This window comes from Periplaneta americana, chromosome 16 (genome assembly GCF_040183065.1).
Source record: "Periplaneta americana isolate PAMFEO1 chromosome 16, P.americana_PAMFEO1_priV1, whole genome shotgun sequence".
Taxonomy (NCBI): domain Eukaryota; kingdom Metazoa; phylum Arthropoda; class Insecta; order Blattodea; family Blattidae; genus Periplaneta; species Periplaneta americana.
The window spans coordinates 8,531,339-8,558,490 of record NC_091132.1 but is presented as its reverse complement, the minus strand read 5'-3'; the positions used below and the strand labels follow the sequence as shown (position 1 = coordinate 8,558,490).

Genomic DNA, 27,152 nt, shown 5'->3' with positions numbered 1-27,152 from the left:
CTTACTAAGAAAAGGGGTCATGCAAGAGTTCATGCAATAATTTAAAAATTGTGGAAGGTATGATTTAAACAGTTTTTAAACAATGCAGTCTTAAGAAAATGTACGATAAATTACAGATTGCCTGTTGGTTATTATGATTGCATAGTAGGACATTTTAATGCGTGACTTGGTCAGTTGTATAGATATCTTAAAGTTTATTTTACAAATATAAAGTTAAAAGTTCATAGTCTTTTAAATTACTATAAGAAAAACGAAAACTTTTTTTTTTTTTTTTTTTTTTTTTTCCTCTTTCTAAATTCTGGAAGTTGTATGTTTGAGAAAATTAGTGATACAGATTGCTGGCTGTTATTGTGTTTGCATTGGAGGACATTTTAATGCATGACATGGTCAATTTTATAGATTTCTTAAAATGTCATTTATAGGTATAAAGCTGGAGTTTATATTAAATTAATATAAGAAAAATGGAAAATTAATTTTTGTATATGTACATTCTATACCCTCTTTTTAAAGATGAGAAAATCTTCTGTAATTTGTTTAGTCTTAAAAGAAACATTTGCACATGCTTGTAACCACTCTCTTATGCTTTCTCACATGAGTTTTTATGTAGGTCTATACATACCCTATATAGAAAAAAGAGAGAGATACTTTCTGTATACCTGGATAATAAAAATGTTGCATTAATGAACAATTCAAATTCCAGATATCCTTTTACATTTTACTTAAAAGTATTCTGTGTGAGCAAATTTGAAGTTGCTATTAGTGATGTGTTCTGTGTAATTTGACGTATATTATGGTTTAGTTACTGCTTTAATGTGCTCAGAGATACTTTCCCAAGTTAATTTGAAATTAACCATTTTTGATGTTCTCATTTTGACTTTTTGGTTCTATGTGCAAATGTGTATGGGAAAGAAAGATGGCCAACTCCTGTAAATGCTAGAAAATTAACAATCGAAAAGCCACCGGCGTGGCTCAGTCGGTTAAGGCGCTTGCCTACCGGTCTGAAGTTGCGCTCGATCCCCGCTTGGGCTGATTACCTGGTTGGGTTTTTTCCGACGTTTTCCCCAGCTGTAAGGTGAATGCCAGGTAATCTATGGCGAATCCTTGGCCTCATCTCGCCAAATACCATCTCGCTATCACCAATCTCATCGACGCTAAATAACCTAGTAGTTGATACAGCGTCGTTAATTAACCAACTAAAAACAATCGAAAGGAGACAGATTGACGCATGCAGTGGAATGAAAGGAATTGTGCCCCATTCTTGTAACTATATTGAGGCAAAAAAGGGAAACATTGTAATATTCTGTAAATGAAAGAAATAAGAGTGCACTGTTAATATAGAAGATGTCAATGTACAGCAAAAATAACACATCCTTACTATTTTCAAATAAATAGTAATTTGTTACATGTACCGGTACTTATTTTTTTAATGGTGAGTTCTCGACTGTTCGTCATTCACCCATATGAAGCCAGTTATGTAGACCAATTTACCGACAGAGTCATTGACCAAGGTACACTGTAGGAGGTCGGTCTATGCTAGGCACGGAAAGGATCATGGGAAAGATGAGAGCTCTCTGGTAGGATGGCTAGGATACAAGATAAGGAAGAAAGCAGGCTCTTCAAATCAAAACTTATAAAGTCATTATAAGTAACATCTCCTAATTAGTAATGTTATGTACTGATGACCATGACAGTACAAAACATAAAGTGTCGAAATCAGTGATAAGTTTAGCCAACTCGTTACTGTTCTGTGCATAGTATGCAGAGTGTAGTCATTGACTGCAAAGCTTCAGACGGTGATCATGGGATCAAATCACAAGCTTATTTTAATAAATGTATAAATAATTTGTAATCGAAAATAATAGGGGTTTACGTGAAACTGTATGTCTTATCAATCATTTATTGCCTTTGTTGTTAGTATTATTTTATTCGTAAATGTAATTTTTCAGAAAATTAAGCGATTCATTAACTGCATTAACTTTTCCTTTTACATACAAAACATGACGTGTAGAAAGTTACAGACATACAGGAGCTATGTATCTTCATTTTTATATGACATTGTCTTCATTTCTGAGTTCTGGACATCTTTATTTTTAATTGCAATTAAAACAGTAAATATTGTTTGAAACCAATAATTAATTGAATTGTTTAATGTTTATTTCATTAGGTACAATATATGATTGAAGTAATATTTCAAGTGAGGAAGGATGAATTTCGGGATCATGAAGCAGTTATGGGGGACTTGGACCTGGTGGAGGAGGAAGACCAGTTCACACATCTCATCACATTGGATGAAGCCAAAGATCCAGAAGATATTCTGAGTATGTGTACATTGTATCAGTCTTTTAGTGAATGTTTAGAATGAGTCAAAACAAATTTCAGCTAATTGTAGATAACTGGTCATTTCCCTTCTAGCTGAGAGTTGCTTAGTGCAGGCTTACAGTGGAGCTTAGCCACATAAAATTTTTCTTTTAGGTTATAACATATACACAATATGATATGTTACACAGCACATTAGGACTCTCACAGTGGCAAGGATGTCTTCTTACGCACGAGCTTGGTGGCAGACCCCCACACAAGACAACTTAGTTACTGACATACCAAATTTTTTTCATTTTTGACATATAATTTCTAAAATATTTGTACAGTGATAAATATGTATCACTCTTCTACCATATTGCAAGTTGCCTTGGCCACTACTGCTGAGTTGCATTTACAATCACCATAAGATTTCGTAAATAAAATATGAGGAAGAGAAAGATTTTCTCATATCTCCAAGGATTAAAAAGGCTGGTGTGGTCTTGGGCACAATATACGATATTTTTTAGTCATAAAACATTCATGAATGTTTTTATGATGTATGCTGTGATACAGTGTGTTTTAAGTTGTTATAAAGTATGCTATCAATATCTTAACTAATTGCTTGTCTGTCACCCATTTGGTATCATCTGAAATCAGTGTTTTATTTTAAAATGTCTTAGTGTTCTCAATAGTTTATAAGGAAACACATTTATCATTCACAAGTACTGATATTGATGATGATAGTCACTTTTCATTCTGATTTTCACACTGTACACAAGTTCGATTTAGTATCAGTCTATCTTAGCTCTGAAACATATCATTCTAGTATTGCCAGGTTCTCACAATATGAATAAGAGATAGTTGTAATAGTGAATTGGAGGAAAATTCGAGGAACTTCTAAGAGAGAGAAAAATCTATGAGCACCATCTCATACCATGTACTAGCATGTTAAAACACAGTATAAGAATACAATATACGAGGCCTGTCTAAAAGGTATCCGACCTTTAGCCAGAAAAAATATTTCAAATACCTGACGGGGTTGGGACCCTAATCCCCTTCAGAGTAGGCCCCTTGTGCTTGCACACACTTAGCCCACCGATCCTTCCACTGCCGGAAACACCTCTGAAAGTCTTCTTTTGGAATGGTGTTCAGCTCCGTCGTCGCATTCCGCATTATCTCTTCTCTACTCTCAAAACGGGATCCTTTCAGTGGTGTCTTCAATTTTGGAAACAACCAGAAGTCGCAAGGAGCCAGGTCTGGAGAGTAGGGAGGTTGGCGAATGGTTGTAATTCCATGTTTGGCCAAGAAAGTGTGGATCAATTGGGATGAATGTGCGGGGGCGTTGTCGTGATGCAAGTGCCAGTTGTTCGCCGTCCACATGTCTGGTCTTTTGCGCCGAACTGCATCACGGAGTCGCCGGAGAACATTGTGATAGTACTCCTTTGTCACCGTTTGTCCTTCCGGTGCGTATTCGTGATGCACAATTCCATGGACATCAAAGAAAACAGTCAGCATCACCTTGATTTTGCTTCGCACCTGCCGCGCTTTCTTCGGCCTTGGAGACTCGGGATGCTTCCATTGCGACGACTGTCTTTTTGTTTCTGGGTCGTACCCGTACACCCATGACTCATGTCCAGTTATCACGGTGTTCAGAAACCTAGGATCAGTGTTGGCGGTGTCCAGAAGGTCCTGTGCAACATCACGACGGAGGTCTTTTTGTTCCGGGGACAACTTGGGCACGAATTTCGCAGCCACTCGGTTCATGTTCAAATCATCACGCAAAATTGCATGTGCAGAATCTTTACTCACTCCAACCTCTTCGGCAATCTCCCGCACGGTCAAACGACGATCTGCCATCACCAAATTTCGCACCCTCTCAACAACAGCTGCACTCCGAGCAGTTTGGGGCCTGCCACAACGCTGCTCACTCTCCGCTGATGTGCGGCCATCTTTGAATCGGTTGAACCACTCCTTAATTTGTGTTACACCCATCGCATCTTTCCCAAACACCTGCTGAATCTTACGAATTGTTTGACTTTGAGAATCACCAAGCTTTTGACAAAATTTGATGCAGTATCTTTGCTCAATTCGTTCAGTCATCTTGCGAGAAAACTAAATCCGACAAACACTTAGAACAGCACCTTACTTGGCGACCACCAGCTAGTGACTGACACAAGCGAATGCGGTGAAAAAATTCAAGCATGCACATTAAGGTTCCTCCTTCCACCGTGCACAGTGGCGCCGCCTTAGAATCACTACTTTGCGCGGGAAAATTTAAGGTCGGATACTTTTTAGACAGACCTCGTATACAGTATCTTAGTCTTACACATTAACCTTATTATATTATTACAAATCGTCAGTTTATTTCTATTATTAAAACTTAAAAGGTACATTATTGGTGCCTGGGATTCAGATTGCGAAAATATAATTGCAAAGGTTATGTTCTTAAAAATTAATAAATAAATGTTCTATTCATATAAATATAAACACATCCTCTTTGTGAAGGAGAATTATTCATTTTGATTTCAAACACATTACTGTATTAAAAATGATGCACATTGTGGTATTTCTACAACACAATATCTGTACAAGTAATAGAAATAAAGGAAGAAAAAAACATTGGCCGTCTATGATACACTGTTCATAAATACGAGATTTTTGGTTTCCTGTATGGAATGCATACAGAACAATTTTATTTTCGTTTCAAATGCGGGACATTCTGTAAAATACACAACATCTGGCAACCTTAGAAACATAATGTGCAATTCTTTGCTAGTCTCAAATTAATGTAGCAGTTCTGTTGTAATGCATAATTAATTTAAAAGAGAATTGTGATGTATTTTAAATAATATATACATAAATGTTTGTATTGCTATTCCAGATGTGTTCAAATTTGATGCTGAGTATGAAGCCAACGAAGAGAAGTATAGCACTCTCAGAAAAGAAATCCTAGATGAAGGCAGCAGTGATTCAGAGAGTGGATCAGGTTCAGAGGAGGAAAGTGGTGACGAGGAAGAAGAAAGTGAAAATGGTGAATAATTACTTAGTTAATGGCCTAGTTATGTTGGTTTTTCCAGGAGTGGTCCTTACATTATCCATAATTGACCCCCCATGTATCCCTTAAAATAATATCGTGCTGAAACGGAAGATTACTTTGTGATCTCAGCTGTTGCCCAATATGCACCATAGAGGTGGAGTTTATTACCGGTACATCAAAATCAAGGAGGGATAGTGGAATCGTGTCAGAGAAAATGAAAATACAGTAAAACCTTGTCTTAACATTCCTGTTTTTTTTTTTTTTTTTTTTTTTTTTTTTTAAGGAATGGTTTCAAACTTCCCATTGTAAAAACAATATGTAATTAATTCCTACTTTAAGGAAAATCCTGCTTTTAAGGCATACATTTGAATGGATCTGCAAATACACAGCCTGTTTTAGCAAAATTCCGAATCTATTTCAGATGTTTATGATTGATTTCTGTACATCCTTAGACACAAAAAATGACCGACCTCCTGCAGCGTGAATTTGTCTAAGGCCACTTCAGGCAGTGCCTAGTTCACGTGACTAGGGAAAGGATCTTTATTTTGGATCTAATTCACCCCTTGAATTTATCTTTATTCTAGATTAGTTACAACACTTGATCTGTAAACAGACAGAAAAAGCAACAGACAAACAAAACAAAAGAAAAACAGAGCAAGAGTCTTGCATAAGAAATTAGTTCATGTGTAGACCTAAGCTCTTACAAAATCAGCCATAGTCTTCTGAATGGGATTTAGCATATGGCAGTCAGTAATTTCTTTTGACAATACAGTGACACCAGTAGTAGATTACATTCATTAGTATGCATTGATATTTCGGCTGAAAGTAAGCTGGTAGAGATTTTAGTGTGTGTTTGCATATGAGCATTTTACATGCAATTGCAGTAATTAAAAATATGTTGTGGTTTTGTGAAAATATATTGTCTTTGCAAACAGTTACTGTTAATGTTTGTTTGCTAGTAATACATTTAATAGTCATAAAACAAGGACATTCAATTTGAAAATTTGCTGAGATTAAATTTATTAATATAACAGAACATATAGTTTTAATCCAGCTAAGTGCTGTGAGTTTGTGGCTGTTGGTAGATAATAGGACAAAAAAAACTGCTTGAAAGTTTCAGGATATAAATGTTGTAATATGTCGTGTATGTATTAAAAATGTATTCCGCGTGAAATACTAATATGGATCAACATGTTTCACTGATTTGTTCCAGAGGAAAACAAAGACAGTACCATCATTGACAACACAGAAACAAATCTTGTGGCTTTGAGGAGGACCATCTACCTGACAATTCATTCTAGTTTAGACTTTGAAGAATGTGCCCATAAGTTAATGCGGATGGAACTGAAGCCTGGGCAAGAAATTGAGCTCTGCCATATGTTTCTAGACTGTTGTGCAGAACAGAGGACATACGAAAAATTTTTTGGGCTCTTGGCTCAAGTAAGTATACATAACATACACATTGAAATCAGGAACTATGACTGAAAGCTCGTATTTGATGGAGTGGCACCAGCAGTGGAACTTAGTGAACTAGTACCCATCCTATTTGATCTGTGCCTACACACTTGCTCTTGCCCACTCCACAGTAATAATGAAAGTACAATAGAACCCTGATTATCCGTCACCCTTTTAAACGATTGGTGGATTATCTGCTACCTTTCTCTCGCTTTTTTTTCTTCTGCAGAAAAGTATATTATAACTTTTATTACAAAACAATAATGTAATTTTATTGTCACACCAATAATAGTCACTTTCTACAATTTAATTCTACTCCCGTCAACAATGGGATTTCCACTCCACACAGTAACACAGTATTCGTTATTGCACTCCACAGACGACAATGACAATTTACTTGGATTATTGAGAACAACAATGAACTGTTAATCTTAACTAATATTCACAGAGCACTATTTACAAATCAGAACTGTCAGTTCTCAGTTCACAGTTCGTTTGCCTTGGTTAATTCTTCTAGCTCAGTCACTCGAGTTCACAGTATCTCGAACCCCAGACCTTCAGAGACAGTCCACTGAACTTCGAACTCAGGTCCCCCAACTGCGGTCCACTGCACTCGAACTCAGGACTTCGGACGCTCACACAGCTGCGGACACACTCCAGTGGAACTCTGGTCTCGAAGCTGACTTCACTGCTACACAAGACTGGCTGGCTTGCTGTCCAACGATTACAACAACAACTGCTACTCGTTCACTTGCCTCTCTTCTTTTATAACCAAACCATAGTTTCCAGAGAGTACGATACTGGAAATTTCTACGGATGTCCAGAAGATGGCACCCCTCGAATTCTCTGGATTTCTCCCCTCACTGCCGCGGTCGCTATCTCTCCCCTCCCCTCCCCTCTCTCCCCTCCCCTCTCCTCTCTACGCCACAGCACATGCCCCAGGAAACAGATGCGCGTGCAACTTCCGCGCCAAACCACGGCCGATCTTGTCCTTCTTCTGCCGGTCGTGAGATCGAATCTCACGTGGCTGTCACAATATGAAGTGTTGTACATTACTTTAGTACATTATTTTTGTAGAAGGTTATTACAAGCCTTTACCGTTAGGTCAGTAGTAGGAATGCTATTGTTGCCAGCAACAGAAACAGTTACTTATGGGAGGGTTTTTTTTTTCCATCTTGTAAAATGGTCTCTATTTGCCTTCAAAGAAATAACTCCAAGAATCTCCACACAAAATGCAAACATGTGTACCATTCATCCTTCTCCTACTCCTCGAGTGGCTGTACTGTATAACTTCTAAGCAAAATGTCTTCCACGGGTTTCAGAAGGAAATGTGTTGTATCGAAAAAAAGTGCAATTAATTTAGCAGCTTAGGAAAGGATAAACTGAGTCTCATCTCGCATCAGAGTAAGAGATTGGTATTACAACTGTACGCAATTTAATAAGATACGAGGTTAAAGTTATACATATTACTGTACTTTATTGTGTTTATTAGTTGTAACCAGCATAATACTGTACAGTACAGTGTGTAGTAGTATGAAGATGTCTGTGATTGCAGTAAGACGAGCTTAAAATTACGAAGTTGTAAGTGCCTATGCACCTAACTTATGAAAATCTTCTATGGTACGGATTATCCGATATTTTCGATAAACCATTCAGTCCACCCCCTTCATTACAAAGGATAATAGAGGTTCTACAGCATAGCTAGAACTTGTTTCAGAACACTTTCAGCCCGAGTCACGTGTTACTTTTATTATTCTTACGTTCAGTTCGCAACTTTCCCTTGGGAATTACTTGACATTGCATAAACCGACAGTGGTCATGCTTTAATCTGTGAAGTCTTCTTTAAATCATATCACCTTTTACTTTTTTCATTACTATACGAATTACTGTATATATAAAAGACAGCAAATATCTCAGGTTTAACCTCAGACTTGGCAAGGTTTGTGTCGCATCTACAATTGAAGTCGTCTAAAGCATGTGCTATTTGTGTTTGTTACAGAGGTTCTGCCAGATCAATAAGATTTTCATCCCACCCTTTCAACAGATATTTAAAGATACTTATGATACAATTCATCGCTTGGATACAAACAAACTGCGAAATGTTGCAAAATTCTTTGCACATCTTTTATTCACGGATGCTATTTCATGGGAAGTGTTATCTTTCATTCATCTGAATGAGGAAGAAACTACAAGTTCAAGTCGAATCTTCATCAAGATCCTGTTCCAGGAGCTTTCAGAATACATGGGACTCACCAAGCTGAATGAGAGAGTCAAGGATCCGTAAGTAAATATTTTTAATTACAAAATTTTTTGTGTGTGTGTGTGCCCCCCGCCCTAGCTGGGCAGGATTTCGGTGGCTACTTTGTAGCTTCTTTCCTTGGTTGGTTAAAGCTTTGTAATGGTTTCTTTTATAATTTTCTTTTTTCAAAAGTAAGAGGTAACTATAATCGTATTTTCTAGACAGTCTTAAGAATTTTGGCACTGGCTAATTACAAAATAAATGGGATTTTTGCATCGCCCTATGCCAGTAATGATGAGTTGGAGTTCCTCGCACACACTGTGGCAGATCTTCCACAACACGAATTCAGAGCTGCTGTATACAGCATTGAAGAGCGGTGTTACTTGTGCTTACTTATTGACAAATGACTTGTAAAGAACCTGGAGATTCATTGCTGCCTCACCATATAGGGTGAACCGTAAGTAATGTCATTAATTTCAGAAGGTTATTCTTTGAGATATTTCAAACAAAAAAATTCCATACAATTTTGCTCGTTCTTGCTTCCTTTTCGAAATAAAAATTGTTTTATATGAAACCTCTCATAGCTTGTTTTGGGAAAGCCATTGATTGGATTCCTCATATGCTCAATCATTTTAAGAAAACAGCATATTATGATAAGAAACAATTGAAAGAATTTTAGTTTTGTCCTTTAAATGTGCTGAAATTTGATCCATACAAATGTAACTTTTCATTCTGCAAAGAATTTTTCAAAGTTACATTTGTTCGAATCAAAACTAAAATTCTGTCTTACTCTATCCTGAGCAAGATTAATCCATTCTCTAGTGTCATCTCCTACCTCTCTCGAATCCAATTTAATATTATCCTTCCGTCTATGTCTCAGTCTCCCCATAGATCTTTTCCCCTCAGATCTTCCAGCTAACGCTCTATATGCATTTCTGGATTCACCCATATGTGCTGCATGCCCTGCTCATCTCAAACATCTGGATTTTATGTTCCTAATTATGTCATGTGAAGAATGCAAGGTGTGCAGTTCTGCATTGTGTAACTTTCTCCATTCTCCTGTAATTTCATCTCTCATAATCCCAAATATTTTCATAAACACCTTATTCTCGAACACCCTTAACGTCTGTTGGCCATTACTTGTACAAGAACAAAATGTTGGGCACCTACGATGAAGTAATGGCAATGGATGGTGATAGAAAAAACTCATTTTTTGTGTAATATGCCAGTTTTAAGATTGTGTGGAAAACATGAGCAATTAAAGTCATATCTCACTTTTAAGAAAACCCTTTGTATTATTCATTTATAATTTATGAGCAGTTCTTGTATAATCAGTATTGAGTGTGCTTGTAATGTAAATAATAGAACCCAGACTGTAATGAATGTAAATTAAATTCTAATTATTGTGGAATTCTGTTACAAGTAAATGTTTTGCCTAAAATTAGCTATAAAAAATTTCAATTTTAAGAGTCTAAGGCAACAAACAATATATAACTGGTCTGTTTTTCGTACTCTCAGTAAGAAGTCTTAATCATGTTACTTTTATTTTGTAGAAATCTTCTGTTTCATAGAAGTGTAATGGAACTGGAGGGTTGCCATGGTAATGTAAAAATCCTGTAATGTTCTGAAACATTTCTTTTTCCACCACCACAGGAACTGTTAGAATGTCCTTGTAGCAGCCTACATATTTATCATGATAGGCAATTGTAACCTGCATGCTACAACATCAAATAATAACTCGAAATAACTGGCAAAAATACACGCTACTGCAGAGTAAAGTGAAAATCCCCTAATATACAGATGAGATAAAGCACTCTCCTCCTCACATTACATGTTAGTAGGATACAACAAAGCCAGGACCGATGCACAAACAAAAACCTACTTTTTGCTCTGGATCAACTTTTATTCAGACCAAACAATAGCAAAAACACATAAAACAGTAACTCAAATGAGAAGATAATAAAATCAAAACCAACAAAAGAAAATACACTTTCACTAAATACCCCTGCATGGTGGTCTGCTATGAAATAACACCACAGGTGCTTAAGCAGTAAAGGGAACCAAACTTTGTCAAAACAAAATTCTGAGCCATCAAAGAATCTCAAGAATACTCGGGGGGGGGAGTAAGAGTAGACATACTACATGGGTTCACTTAGATACAATACAATCTTCAGCTTCACAGTTGCCACCTGTGCCAGCTGTTGAGATTTCCAGTTGCTGTGTTACATGGGTTTAGTTTGCTGTATAACAGAAGGACGCATTTTCTATTATACAGTATGTGTTTCTTTCTTTGTAATAATTATATGTAGGTGTTGTACACCATGAAGGACACGTCAAGTTGCTTAAGTAATTAAGTAATATCTTTCATTTATTTAATTTTACTGTAATTATTAATTAGCATCTTGATATATTTCAGCACGTTACAAACTGCATTTGATGGCCTGTTTCCACGTGATGATCCCAAGAATACACGATTTGCTATAAACTTCTTCACATCTATAGGCTTGGGAGGCTTGACGTAAGTTGATATTAACACAGTTCTGTTATCTTCTTGTTCTGTACAGCCTGTAACATTTCATTAAAATTTTAATGATTTTTTTTCTTTGAATATGACATGGTATTTTAATTCCATTCGTGAAAAATTTTATCAACCTCTCATACAATAACTTTTTTTTTCTTTTAATTATACTACAGATACTATATCTGTGTGAGCAGATCTGAATGCACTGTCATTGGAAAGTGACATACATTGTCTTAGCCAGCAGACATTAGCTGCTTGTGTTGTGATATGAGTCTGTTATGCATTGCTTTTCACTGTATTCTACTTTTACTTTAAAGTAGTGTTCATAATGTGCTTTAAATAATATAGTGGAAAGTCGTAAACATGTTTTACTAGAAAGAAAAAAAAATTATACAAAATATACCAGGACTTCATAACTTAAATCTTATGCTTGTCTGATACCAGCATCAGGAATATACTGGTTCCATCTGTGATACTGAGCTTCATATAGTACAAACAGTTGTAAGAATGACTAAAATTTTACTGAAATGGAGTCAGCAATTCTCACTCCCATTTATGGCGCAACATGCAGGTATCCACTGAAGAATTATATTTATATTTTGAATTTGTTTAATCATAGAATGTATTTGTTTAATTTTTTCCATTTTTGGGTGATTTGTTGATACTATTGTCTGGATTTCTGTTCTGGAGTCTGAAAAAGATAGACAGTGCAGTATTACCTAACACAGAAATCACTTTGATGGTGACTGTATAATAAATGAAGACAGCAACTATATTTGCCTTACTATTATTGAATGACTGTTGTAAATGGAAGGTGCATTGAATAAATAAATGGGTGAGTGCAACAGTGCCTGAACTACTTAATTTGATTCTGAATAGTAATGATTTTTTTTTTTTTAGTGATGAATTACGGGAACATCTGAAGACGCAACCAAAAACTCCAGTGGTACCAAAGTTGCTTGCAAATCTGGACAGTGACTCGAGTGATTCCAGCAGTGACACTGATTCTTCTGACTCATCTAGCACCAGTTCAGGTTTGTGTTTCTTTCCTTCCCTTTTGTTTTAAAATTTTCACTTTGCATAACTAAGATTGGCACAGACAGCAAAAGTTTCTAGATTTAAGTCGTATTAAGCATTAAAATTTTTTCTCAGTATCATCCTCAGTGGTGTAATGTTCACCATACTTGTTATTACACCTGAGGTTCGTAAGTTCAAACCCAACTAAGGACTGTGGAATTTTAAGGACAATAAAATCCTTAGCATGGCTTTCTTTGGAAGGAAAGTTAAGCTGTGAGTCCTATGTCATAGATTTACAGTAAGTAAAAAAAAACCCCATCTCTGATAGAGGATTTGATTTTAGAAAAAAATTTCAGGTCATCTTTCCCTCGTCAAAATTTGGAGATAATAAACGAGTGGTTTTGTCCAATCCTCCACCCCTAACCCATAGCATAATATCGTCATAACCTGCTGTGTATGTATATTGGTCCGAATCTCGTATGACCCTGGATACATAGTATAATATGATCTGAGTCTTCAGAATATCACTGGCAAAAGTGTGAAACCTCAATTATGTTTTGAGAACAGTAGGTCATGGCCTAGAGTTGCAGATTTTTAAGGGCAGCAGTTTTACACTTCCATTTTAAAAAAATATCAGAGGCAGACATTTCAGAGGTTCAGGATTGTTCACAAGTTGTATCGAATTTTTACTCAAGTGATAAGATGCCTTTCTTCGATGAATGCCTTTACTTACAAGTTCATTTTCTTTCATTGATAAAATAAGCACATTACTGGAACTTGGTCATTTTATTAGGTAGAAAGAGCTCCAAATTGTACTGTATATCCCAATGTGGATGTTGCTCTGCACATGTTTCTATGTATGGCTGTAAGTAAAGTCTCAGGAGACAACATTGAAACGTGAGGATACCCTGCCATGAAGTCATTTGCCATTTGCGCCTCTGGATTATGATGATGAGGTTGGGGCACCCATTCTGTCAGCTCCGTATGGCAAGATGACATGAATATGAAGGTGATAGTGACCGTAAAATGAACTTAGGGTTGGATCCATAAGTTACCTAGTATTTGCTCTTAATGTGTTGAGAGAAAACCCTGGGGAAAGTTCAACCAAGGACCTATTCCACCATTAGACTTTGCAACATTTCACTTTTCAACTTTTGAAAAGTGAAAAGTCTTCCTGCTCATCCATAAATTAGAGACCGCTTTGCACCTTTCATTTCATTCTGCAAAGTCTTTGCATATCAGTAGCCATTGCAATTCCATATTATTGAGCTCCATATCCTTGCCAATGAAGACGTATGAAAAATTTATTGTTCTTTAGATGAAATGAACTTCTTGTTCTTGGCTCTATCTAGAATAGGCCTAATTGTTCCAAGAATATAATTCGAAAACATTCACAGTTTATGGAAATTTATCCTGTTTTTATACACTTTTTTTTTTGCGAGGGTTTCCTTCATCACTTGAATTATTTAATAATAAATTTACTCATCTTATCATATTTCTTCTTTAAATTATTCTGAATTCAAAGAAAAAATATGCTGAATATAATGAATTTAATCCTAAAGAGACTTTGTTCTTTGCAAAAATTGCATTCACTTGTCAGCATATGGCTTTGTAATGGTGGAAGAAAGTAATGATATATTTGAAAAGTAATAGTGGAACAGAATTGCCATGAAAAGTGCACACTGCAATGTGAAATAGATCCCAGGCAACTTGTCCCAACCAGGATTCAATCTTGGGCCCATTAGTTTCGCAGTCAGACACACTGATTACTGCTCCGAAGCAGCATTTCATTTGAAGACATAACGACCTCGCAACTCAGAGTCCAAGAAATGTTAAAGTTTAAGCTGTCAAAACCAATGGAAATGAGTCCACATCCACGTATCATATAAGTTAATGTTATTGTATATTTTGGAGGGGTGGTAGATAAGCAATTGCCTATGTGTGGGAAAATGTCAAAAACGGTCTTGTCTGAGAACCAAAGTTTTTAGGAAAGCAGCAGAACTCGTCGATGTTAAATTTGACTGGCATGATGTTAAGCAAATTTAATGCAGAACAGTTTTATTGTATTCCCAAAACTTTTGGTTCTCAGGACTTACGAGGTTTTGCACTTTTTCCAGGGATATGTTATGTGTGTAAAAATAAAAATACTATATGTCAGTGTGTTGTTTGCTAACGGTCTGAATTTTGGATTTGTTCCATTTTCCATCTATCATCTCAAAAGTACTTCGTTAGCTGGGTTGGTATATCTCCTTGGATTTTGGGTATTGCTGTGAATATAATACGACCTACACTTTGAAAATGTTACAGAATGAAAAAACTTCACCTCCTGAACTGGAACTGGATTATTGTTCAGACTGCTAACCCTCCCTCCATCCTCACTGTCATCCATGTTATTAGGAACACAGCACTTTTGAGACCCTTCACAGTCGACTTAATGATAATCCTATTGCATGCTGGGCCAGCAACTGCACAGAGCATGGTTCCTTTCAGACCAACATCAGTCGTTATACTCTGTGTTACGTCTTCCTCAAGAGCAGTTACCCCCTTGTGTTATATTTCGAGCACAGGAGGAGGGCTGCATGACCGAAGAATTGATGGCTGACTGGCTTAAAGTTGTTGTTAAGTATAATTTAATCTGGATAGAGACTACTGTAATATCAGCTTGTACAGTCCATGCATACTATAAAGTAGTCTTATTTTATAACTGAAGAGGGATAGGGTAATTATAACACGAGTACCTTTTCACACACCTTTTTTTTTTTTTTTTTTGCAAAAGAAAAGGCATTAAATTCAGGCTAATACAGTACTTCATTTTAGTGTTTTATTTAAGGATTGATTCAAGATTATAATATGTATAATTTAAAAAAAGATTGTAAACCTATGTAAACAAAACATTTTATATTCTCTACATTTAATTGTTTATAATATTTTGTGCTTGGGGCAACACTTTAATAAGGGAAGTGTGTAGCAATGAACTGCTTCTTATAACGAATCTATCAGAAAGAATTTGTTTAAATAGTAATAAACATAGTCATTATTTTGAAAGACAACAAATAAAAGAGTAATTCTGATTCTGTTGTATTCATATTAGCAGCAGACGGCATCACTTTCGAAAACAAAATATTGAAGAGTGTTAATTGTATACAAAACTAGTTCTGTGTTCAGTGTTACTGTGCTTTGTCTGGCCGCTGTTTCAATCCTAACCAAGAGTGATGGATTTTTAACGAGAAATTCTGAAGGGCAGTTTGGGTCCCATTTCATACTGAGCTTGTGGTATTTAAAAAACTCCTAAATAGCTACAATAAATTAATAAGTTTAAAATATTAAAAATTGCCTTGAAGTCGATTCAAATGTATGGTACTTTGGTTCAGGCACAAGCATGGTTGCTAAGGACGATGTCATTATAAACATGGAGTACTTGAAAAGTAATAAAAACACATTTCAGAAAATACACCTGGGTAATTTCATATCTGTGTCCTGATAATTCATTTTACTGTGATTTTTTGTATATAAGTTGTTGCTATTTGCAAAGAATATACATGCAGTCAAAGAGAATGGGGAACAGTGGTACCAATTTAATAAACAATCTCAGTTATACAGCAACCTCTGCAGTGATTGAGTGGTCAGACCTCTGACTTGTCACACAGGCGGCCCGGGTTCGAGTCTCGGTCTGGTCTGGGATTTTTCTTTTGAAAAATCCATAGTGACACTTGTGGCGGACAAGGTCGCAGTTGGGGTTTTTCTCGGGGTTCTCTCGTTTTTCCCCATATTAGGCATTTACATCATTCCATCACCATTTCGTTATCATTCCATAGCATTGCCTGATCGCCGGCTGGTGACACACGGAAAGGGCCTGCCTAGGGACAAGAGGGGGTTGCTTGCTCAACACCTGGGTACGCAGTGAACCTTAGTGTAGTCAGCTGGTGTGGGTTTGGCCTAGCTTGAGGGTTAGCGCAATAGACCTTAACAGGTAGCAGTGCTGAGCCATAGTGCCCCCCTCCCATAAATGCAATTCAATTATACAGCAGCACATTATTATTATTATTATTATTATTATTATTATTATTATTATTATTATATAGTATAAACTTGTCTCAGTGAAACATATAGCAGAGTCCGTATAGGTCAGTTTCTATCTGATGCTTTTCCAATTCACTGCGGGCTAAAGCAGGGAGATGCACTATCACCTTTACTTTTTAACTTCGCTTTAGAATATGCCATTAGGAAAGTTCAGGATAACAGGCAGGGTTTGGAATTGAACGGGTTACATCAGCTTCTTGTCTATGCGGATGACGTGAATATGTTAGGAGAAAATCCACAAACAATTAGGGAAAATACGGGAATTTTACTGGAAGCAAGTAAAGCAATCGGTTTGGAAGTAAATCCCGAAAAGACAAAGTATATGATTATGTCTCGTGACCAGAATATTGTACGAAATGGAAATATAAAACTTGGAGATTTATTCTTCGAAGGGGTGGAAAAATTCAAATATCTTGGAGCAACAGTAACAAATATAAATGACACTCGGGAGGAAATTAAACGCAGAATAAATATGGGAAATGCGTGTTATTATTCGGTTGAGAAGCTTTTATCATCTAGTCTGCTGTCAAAAAATCTGAAAGTTAGAATTTATAAAATAGTTATATTACCAGTTGTTCTGTATGGTTGTGAAACTTGGACTCTCACTCTGAGAGAGGAACATAGGTTAAGGGTATTTGAGAATAAGGTGCTTAGGAAAATATTTGGGGCTAAGTGGGATGAAGTTACAGGAGAATGGAGAAAGTTACACAACGCAGAACTGCACGCATTGTATTCTTCACCTGACATAATTAGGAACATTAAATCCAGACGTTTGAGATGGGCAGGGCATGTAGCACGTATGGGCGAATCCAGAAATGCATATAGAGTGTTAGTTGGGAGACCGGAGGGAAAAAGACCTTTAGGGAGGCCGAGACGTAGATGGGAGGATAATATTAAAATGGATTTGAGGGAGGTGGGATATGATGATAGAGACTGGATTAATCTTGCACAGGATAGGGTCCGATGGCGGGCTTGTGTGAGGGCGGCAATGAACCTTCGGGTTCCTTAAAAGCCATTTGTAAGTAATATAGTATAAACTGCATGAAAAGCTCTGAAATATGGGTTTGATCAATTATACAGAGTGATTCATGAAGTTATACTGGATCTTTTGAAGTTTCCTCCTGAAATCGTGAAGACCTCAAGGCTTGCAACACAGTGTGAGGCTTATTGTGCCGACCTCCTTATTATGGGATGATTGTTGAAGTCCTTAGCACCACATTCCTGTGAGTATGTGATTCAATGCCTGCTACCGTGTTACTGATTGTGTTATGGCATCCAAGTCTGGAGGTGTCCACATGAACAGGAATGCTCCTCTGTCTTCCTCTCGATATTCTGCAGCCTCCTCAGATCAGTGGCATCTGTTTGCAATTGTACTACGTCCTGTTGCATCCTATAAATCAGCACTGTAGATACCGTTATTCACCATGGTACCATCTATCTGAGGTAGCTACACAGTTCTGGTAGCTCCTTGGTCTGCCATAGTATGCTGTAAAAGCCCCCCTATCTCCCTGGGATCTATGCAGCTCCCCCAGACAGAGGACACCTGTAGGTGAATCATGACACTAGGTCTACTGGATCTCCTGGTCAACCTGAAACTATTGAAGATGGTTGTTGTTTAGTCAGCTGTCCAAGGATAGGTCTGAACTTCACAAGTGATACCAAGAAGGCACCACTTATGACGCAACCAGGCCAGAACACAGTATAGAGAACATACAGTAAAGACACCTAAGCCATTTCATGGGAACAAATTCTGATTGTGCATGTCACGAAACCGGGTGTATTATCTGGAATCTCCACCAGATGGATCTCCATCTACGACAGGCCGGCATAATTTAATATTAACTGAAAACATTCATTAGGCCTACTCATCTTTTAACAATTTTAAAGACATGAGGCAAAGGAATGGCAATATAACCATAATAATAATTACTTCCGTATGCAATCATCATGAAAATATTCACTAATTGGCGCTAACATTCAAGTCACTGTTTGAGGCTTATGTTGGTAAAATTGATCCAAGTACAACATAATACATCATGGCGTCCGTTGCGGTGAAGTGCGAACATGAACGTCAACAATGGATATAAGTATTTTGACTTCCTAGCGACATAATACTAATGATAGATAATATACATACAAGATTATTCGTATTACTGACCAAAAAAATAAATAAATATTTTACTAATATTTTGATAGTGGTTTGATACCAGCGACATAGTTGGATTCATTGAGAACTAGACCTTACTGAGCTTGAATTTAGTACCAACAACATCAAAGGTGCCGACAAGAGTTGTCCTTCCTGATTCTTCTTATACTGTGGCCAGGAGATAATGGGGTAGAGTGGCCAGTTCCTTTCTCCCTCCATTGCATGCATCGTCGACTAGTAAGTTAAAATTGATGAAGGCAAAATGAGTCTGAAGTCCAATGCTGAAAGTTACCCAGCAATTCTACTTCAAATGGTTGAGGGAAACCTTGGGGAAAAAACCCAACCAGGACTTAAACCCAAACTGCTCATTGCACGGTCAGACATGCTAACCATTACTGCACAGTGGTGAAAGTTTGTCAATTCTTATGATACCTTACTGTAGAAATTTTAAAAAGAGAAGTAATATTATATTGTTAATTAAGAAATGATAGAATTCAAATTATCAAAATAGAAACTGCAAAAACACTTTGTTTAAAAACCTACTGTGGGGAGCTTACGAGAAAGTTTCTGCAAGGTGTATTTTAATTAGGCCCGGTGCAGGGGAGGTATTGATGAATGGAGGAGCACTGCTCTGCCTAGAACTGACCGTAGATAAGTTGTTATAAGTCTGACCCTTATGACACTAAACAGATGACATCACTGTCAGCACATGATGTTTAATTATGCTGTGGCTGAAAATATCAGATAGTTTGAGACTAGCTCAGTGTGGGTGTGTTGTATAAGTTGAAACTGTTAGTTTGTATTTTAAAAATTGATCGAATGTTTTCACATTGGTTAGTTACTGTAATCTAGTTAGTAGTGTGTCATTATGTCGTTTTCTGCGAGCAAGAATAGTGTTACATTGCCTGTTGCCTGTGTGTAGGATTGACGTTACCCCACATTCCTACATTTAACCCTTTAACTCTTTTAAATATAGAATATAATCTAAATTTAACAGAACAAATACTGAAATCAGAAGTAAACACTGAAATACTAAAACAATTGTCTTTAGAGACAATTAATATTAGGTGCCCTCCACAAAACTGGCTTCATCTATACACCGACGGATCCTTGATCTCCAGAGAACAAGGTGCAGGTGTTACGTGCTGTCTCTTCTCACTTTATAGATCTCTTGGGTATAGAACAACAAGTTTTGATGGAGAAATCATTGCAATAAGTGAATGTCTCAGGAATCTTCTATGCCACATCAATAAATTTAGGAATGCAGTTATATTGTCAGACTCCAAAGCAGCTATTCTATCAATAGTCTCTAAACACACACCTTCATCTCAAACAGCAGAAATAACTAAAATGCTCTCTCAATTAATATCACTCAATAAAAGAATTGTATTCCAATGGATACCATCCCACTGTGGAATCCTGGGAAACGAGAATGCGGATGCTTTAGCAAAGAAGGGCAGCACTGCTACTTACAGACCTGTTACTAAATCTACGTATTACTCTGTGAAAAGATTTATTAAATCTACATACTTAGACTACAACAAACAAAATTTGATAACACAATCTCAAGGGAAAAAATGGAACTCTCTGCATTATAATCCACACTTAATTCTCGATTTACCACGAAAATCGTCTGTAGCTGCATTTAGATTGGCAACAGGCCATGATTGTTTGGCCAAACACCTGCATAGAATTGGAATATATCAGTCCCCCAACTGCCCATTGTGCAACTCAAACCAAGAAATGGATTCGGAACACCTCAAAATCTGTGCTTCAGTGGCTGGCCATGATAATATTGTGACAGCGACGTGAGAATCGAACTCACGACCAGCGTCCCGCATGAAAGCAGATCGCACAGTCTCCACGGAACATTGAGTGACGTCGCGCGGTGGAGAGAAGAGAGAGGGTGTATTACGTCACGCGACGAGTTTGCGCGCGCATCTGGTGCTGGTAGAGAGGAGAGGGCCCTGGATTTCTCTGGAATGCCATCTCTAGAGACGGGTGGAAACTTCGAGGTTACGTCGCTATGGTTATAAATTACGGTCGCGAAGGAACGACGGCAGTTTTCTGAGTTTTCAGTTATTCAGTCAGTGAGAAAGCCAGAGCAAGGAAGCCAGTCTTGTGTACCGGAGTTCGACTGGAGTGTGCGTCCGCATCTGCGTCAGCATCCGAAGGCCTGAGTTCGAGTGCAGTGGACCGCAGTTGGAGGGACCTGAGTTCGAGTGCAGTGGACCGCAGTTGAAGGGACCCGAGTTCGAGTACAGTGAACTGTCTCTGAAGGTCTGTGGTTCGAGATACTGTGAACTCGAGTGACTGAGATAGAAGAACTGTGAACTGAGAACTGGTAGTTCTGATTTGTAAATAGTGCTTTGTAAATATTAGTTAAGATTAACAGTTCATTGTTGTGCGTAATAGTCCAAGTCAATTGTCATTGTCGTCGGTGGAGTGCTATAACGAATACTGTGTGAGTGAAGATCCAATTGTTGACGAGAGCGTTTAAGGTGAATTGTAGAAAGCAATTATTGTTGTGACGAATAAATTACATTGTTGTTACTAAATAAAATTTACAATATCTTTGAACAATATTGGAGTGCAAGAGGTCAAATGACTTTATTGTCAAACGCCTGGCATTAGAAAACAACAACATTCCTACCAGGGCTGTGAGCTCCCCACAGTAAATTCTTACCTATAACACATAATGTTACTGATTTTTTCTCGATGTTGCACATCATTGTGCATTCTATTTTTAAAAACAGAACAAAAGAATGCTTGAAGTGATGTATGAATGATACGATGTTTGTTTTCGAGACAAATTGATGTTTACAGGTGATTTAAAAAATAACTTTCCACTTCAGTACTTGCATATTCATATGTGTGAAATGTATTTGATAGTAGAGCAAATCCATCTTTGGTCAGATTGCTCCTGATAAGACTGAGTAGGTGCGATTTCACATTATGGATTGAAATGATGGTACAATGACAGTTGCTTGTAGGATTCAGTGCAGTAAAGGGGCAGTTGATATTGCATGTACTACATGAAAGTATGATTAACAGATATTCATATTACTTTTAACGACCAGATTTGATCGACATAAAGAAGCTTGGTTCACAGTGATGTACTTCTCAAAATGGCAAGTAACTGAAAGTACAAACCGTCAATTTTAAAATAGAACCTGCCATAGACAGTTACAATATTAGTGAATCCTCATCAGATAATTCTTTTTTTACAGGCTGTTTATAGCTGTTAGCTCATACAGATTTGTTTTTATAATTAATTTTTGATTAAGATAAAATATTTATTTTTATATATTGTTGGGGCACATGCGTTTTGCGATCTAAATGCAAACTTAATGTGGCAATTGTAAAAAGATGTTAGCTTCAGCTGCTGGGGTTAGTTTGTCCACACCTGTGGAGTAACGGTTAGCGCATCTGGCCGCGAAACCAGGTGGCCCGGGTTCGATTCCTGGTAGGGGCAAGTTACCTGGTTGAGATTTTTTCTGGGGTTTTCCCTCAACCCAATATGAGCAAATGCTGGGTAACTTTCGGTGTTGGACCCCAGACTCATTTCACTGGCACTATCACCTTCACCTCATACAATATATGCTATTAAGGCCGGGTGCACACAGAATCAGACGCGACGCGACACTGTGCGGTGCGACGCTACGTTTTGCTTTACAACGCCTCGCGACAGCTTAAAACTGTCTGCTCGCGACAACTGATTTGCTGGCTGTGGGATTGGAAAACTGGCCTAGGCCAGAAAATGGCTTCAATAATAGAGGACTGTCTATATGAAAAATTCTATTGTATTTGCTTATAATTTCCTAAGGACGCAAGCTCCTAAAAATCTATATGATTGAAAGAGTCTTAAAATTAAAATGTACTGCACAAACGTCATTTTGTATGTTTATGACTACTTCACGACTCACAATAAAGAAAAATAATATATTAAATCAATAATGAGTGATAGTAATAAATTATTTAGAAAAACATAAAATCCTCTCAAAAAATCAGTTTGGTTTCCGCAATAATATTTCTACTGATGATGCTCTTATTAATGTTACTGGAAAAATTATCAATGAACTAGATATCGGAAACAAATGTTTGGGTATTTTCTTGGATCTACGGAAAGCTTTTGACACTATCAATCATAATTTACTTTTGGACAAACTACATACTATTGGAGTTAGAGGTATAGTTTTAAAATTATTCCAATCATATTTTAGTAACAGAAGGCAAATGACCAAAATTGAAGATCAATTTAGTGAATACAAATATATTGTTATAGGTGTACCACAAGGAACAATTTTGGGACCTATTTTATTTCTAATATATGTTAATGATCTGCTAAATATAAATTTAGAAAAATTTAATGGATCTATATATTCATATGCGGATGATACAGTAGTTATTTTCAGTGGTTTTTCTTGGCAGGAAGCATATAGAAATGCTAATATAGGTGCTAACATTGTTAAAAAATGGCTTAATTCCAACTTCCTTTCTTTAAATATATCTAAATCAACTTTAGTTCCTTTTTCGTTAACAGCTGCCAGTGTTCAAAATTTAAAATTTAGCGATGAATATAGGCTAATAATACACAGTGAAAATTGTTTAGATCCCAAAAGTTGTAAATGTCCACCATTGAAAGAAGCCACGTATGTCAAATATCTAGGTATCATTATTGATCAGAATTTAAAATGGCCTCATCACATTACTTATCTTTGTAAGAGGCTTCGTAAAACAATTTATAAATTCGTTAATCTTCGATGCTACTTACCCATTAGAGTTCTACGAAATGTTTATTTGGCCATTATTCAGTCTATCATTCAATATGGTATAATTGTTTGGGGTGGAAGTACAAAAATTAATCTTAGTCCGTTAAATTTACTACAAAAACGAATGATTAAAATTTGTTTGAAGAAACATTTCGATTATCCAACTAAATTAATTTATTCTGAATTTAATGTATTTAATATTGAACAAATTTATAAGTATACACTGTTAAAATTTTATCATAAAAATCGTAATAAGTTTGTATTACAGACACACAATTATGACACAAGACGAAATATTAATTCAACATTAGTAGAACCTAAATGTCTCACATCTGCTGGTCTAAAGCATAGCATTAATTTTGGCCCTCGGTTGTACAATGCTTTAACTAAATTACACCCAGAACTTCTAACATGTAACCCACTAACATATAACAAGAAAATTAGAAACGTGTTAATATCTTCAATTTGATTAAATAAATTTATAGCTTATGTGTATGAATTAATCAACCTATATTATATTTGTATTCTATAATTTTGAAATATATATTAGTCCTACTTTTCACGTGCGATATTATTCTTCTCTAGTGTTAATATTATATTATATAATTCCATTGCCACTGTAATTATATTTTAGTTCCTATTTTATTTTACTTATTTATTATTATTATTATTATTTTTTATTTTAATATTATATCTGAACTGCGACCGAGCACGAGCGCTGCTCATTCGGTCTCAAATTTTGTTAATACTACTGTATCTTCTTTTTATATTGCTTGTATTATTTTATTTCTATTTCTCTTGTTTGTTTTGTAATTATATTCTTTATTCTGTATATTTAAATTTAAATAAATAAATAATAAAAAAAAGTATAGAGCAGAGAATTAGGCTTACTACAAATTACACTGGTCAACAGTCATTTTGTGCCAGACATAAAACTAACAAATTCTTACTAATTTCGACCTCCTGAATTAAAAAATAAGAAGCAAAATGTTCCATCACTTCGGGTTTTCGAGATGCACAATATAATTAATTTTCTATGCATTTTATTTAAAAAATCACCGTATTTCGTGTGTAACTATTTTGTTTTACAAATGTGAAGACCCATTATGTGAAAACAATATTAGTATAAGTAGGGCACCATGTTAGAAGCACTTGTAGAAAGGGAAATTATTTTATTGCCCTTCTACGAGTCTATTTCGAGGAAGTGAAACAGGTTCGCGGTATAAATTCACTTGAGTTTACCTGATTTTACTTGAGATGTGCATTTCTTTCACGGTGAGCTTTAATTACATTACTGTAGTTTATATTTTGCAATATATCACCATGTCAAAACCACTTCTAGAAGCGGAAATTGTTTTATTGCCCTTTTCGGTTCCATTTGGAGGGGAAGAAACAGGTTCGCTGTATGAAAACACTTCAGTTTACCAGGATATTTCTGTGGTGTTAGTATTCTGTGTAAGACGTGTATTTCTTTAAAGTGTGCTTTAATGATAATATTCAAAGTACGAATGGTTTATATGTGCGGATTTGAAGGTTGTAGCATTGCTTTATGGAATGCAATTAGGCTACACAAAATTTTGCTGCTTTCTGTACGAATTGGACAGTTGCGCTCGAGATATTTTATTTTTATTTTATTTTATTGGGTTATTTTACGACGCTGTATCAACATCTAGGTTATTTAGCGTCTGAATGAAATGAAGGTGATAATGCCAGTGAAATGAGTCCGCGGTCCAGCACCGAACGTTACCCAGCATTTGCTCGTATTGGGTTGAGGGAAAACCCCGGAAAAACTTCAACCAGGTAACTTGCCCCGACCGGGATTCGAACCCGGGCCACCTGGTTTCGCGGCCAGACGTGCTGACCGTTACTCCACAGGTGTGGACTTGCGCTCGAGATAAGCATTATAAAATAAAACGACAATCATTAGAGCCAAGGAAGAAAAATATTATACATCAACCCCTTGTACCTCAAAGCAAAGTAATTTTACCCCTTTTGCACAATAAGTTAGGGTTAATGAAGAATTTTGTTAAAGGGATAAATTATAAAACTGAAGCATTTAAAAATATCCAGGAAAAATTTCCTGCTATTAATAATTCGTGGCGCTACACCCCGTGAAGAGCCCAGACCGACCAGCCGGCTGCTGGTCCACATGCCAAAAGAGAGGTGGACGATCATCCAACTAGAATGGAGGTATTGTTTGGTTACCACGATGATCCCCTCAGTCGTTATATCTGACTTTCGCAACCGGCTTTCGCTACTTATCGTAGCTCCCCAAGTGCATCACAATGCTAGGTGGGCACCAGTCCCATACACTGGCCGAAATTTCACGAGAAAATTTCTTCCCCCATGAGGACTCGGACCAGTGCGCATTCCTTAACATTTCCTGCTATTAGTGATTCAAAAATAAAAGAGGGAGTTTTCAATGGACCACAAATTAGAGAAATAATGGACAATCACTTCGAATCTTTGCTGGAAGGAAAAGAGACAGCCGTCTAGATTGCATTCAAGGAGGTTGAATTAATTTTCTGGATAACTGTAGAAGTGAGAACTATGAAGAACTAGTGAAAAATTTACTGTTGGCGTATTAAACTAGGGGTTGTAAAATTTCTCTGAAAATTCACTTCCTTCACCCACATCTTGACTTTTTTTCCCGAGAATTGTGCGATTTCAGTGATGAGCATGATGAGCGCTTCCATCAAGAAATTTCAACTATGGAAAAAAGATACCAAGGACAATGGAGTACCAATATGCTAGCAGACTATTGTTGGACTTTAGCTCGTGATGTACCTGATGCCCAGTGTAAAAGAAAATGCAGAAAAAGAAAGCTGTAATCTTCTGAACAGTGAATATTTAGCCTTATTGTCTTTATATAAAACAATATTTTGAATAGATATAAATTCCAAAATTTCTCAAAAACCGTAACCAACATCTGTTTTTATTGTCATATTCGTATTCAGGAGGCTCAAATTATATAGAAAACATATAGCACATGCCTAGCGCAAAAAAAATGTTAACATTTGTTACGCAGCGTTGTTATTATTCACCTGGTGCTTTCATCTCATTTGCAATTTTTCACATATTTTTAGAAACCACATTATTCTCGTGATATTGTTTCAAAGATTGTACAGAATGTAACTTTCTTGTACTGAATCAACTAATTTATCCGCATCGAGCTCCATTATGAATAATGTGCAGTACACAACAATAGTATTTTTTGTAGATAATGAAAGCGTGCAATCATAGCCACTACTAACGCATGCGCAGTACACTGCAGCTATCAGACAGTCTCCTCGCGACGAATTTCTAGCAGTCATTCGATGTTGTCTCTTCGTGTCTCCTCGCGACCATCGCGCCGCGTCTGATTATGTGTGCACCACATCATAAGAAATCAATGGGAGACAAGTACCAGGAGACAAAATGTCGCGTCGCGCCGTGCCGCGTCTGATTCTGTGTGCACCTGGCCTAAAAGCTCTGTTTCTATATCATCAAATAATGACAGTACTTACTATATAAGTTCAGTAAAACAGTATATTTATTTGTTGTACAAGCGAGCTTTATTAAAATTGTTCCTGATACAGAAATATTTG

General features: G+C 36.6%; 1 protein-coding gene across 2 annotated transcripts in view; it reads left to right on the top strand.

Moving 5' to 3' along the window:
• LOC138691001 (pre-mRNA-splicing factor CWC22 homolog) overlaps positions 1 to 27,152 on the top strand; it is a 33,924-nt gene that overhangs the window by 6,280 nt on the left and 492 nt on the right. Inside the window, exons 4-10 of one of the 2 annotated variants that reach the window (XM_069812633.1) lie at positions 2,165 to 2,318; positions 5,180 to 5,329; positions 6,549 to 6,775; positions 8,790 to 9,070; positions 11,446 to 11,547; positions 12,451 to 12,584; positions 14,875 to 16,596. In XM_069812633.1, the coding sequence (XP_069668734.1) occupies positions 2,165 to 2,318; positions 5,180 to 5,329; positions 6,549 to 6,775; positions 8,790 to 9,070; positions 11,446 to 11,547; positions 12,451 to 12,584; positions 14,875 to 14,879 (1,053 nt within the window). In that variant the 3' untranslated portion in view covers positions 14,880 to 16,596. Of the gene's footprint in view, positions 1 to 2,164; positions 2,319 to 5,179; positions 5,330 to 6,548; positions 6,776 to 8,789; positions 9,071 to 11,445; positions 11,548 to 12,450; positions 12,585 to 14,874; positions 16,597 to 27,152 lie in introns of those variants that run through there. The other variant, XM_069812632.1, reaches the window with a different exon arrangement.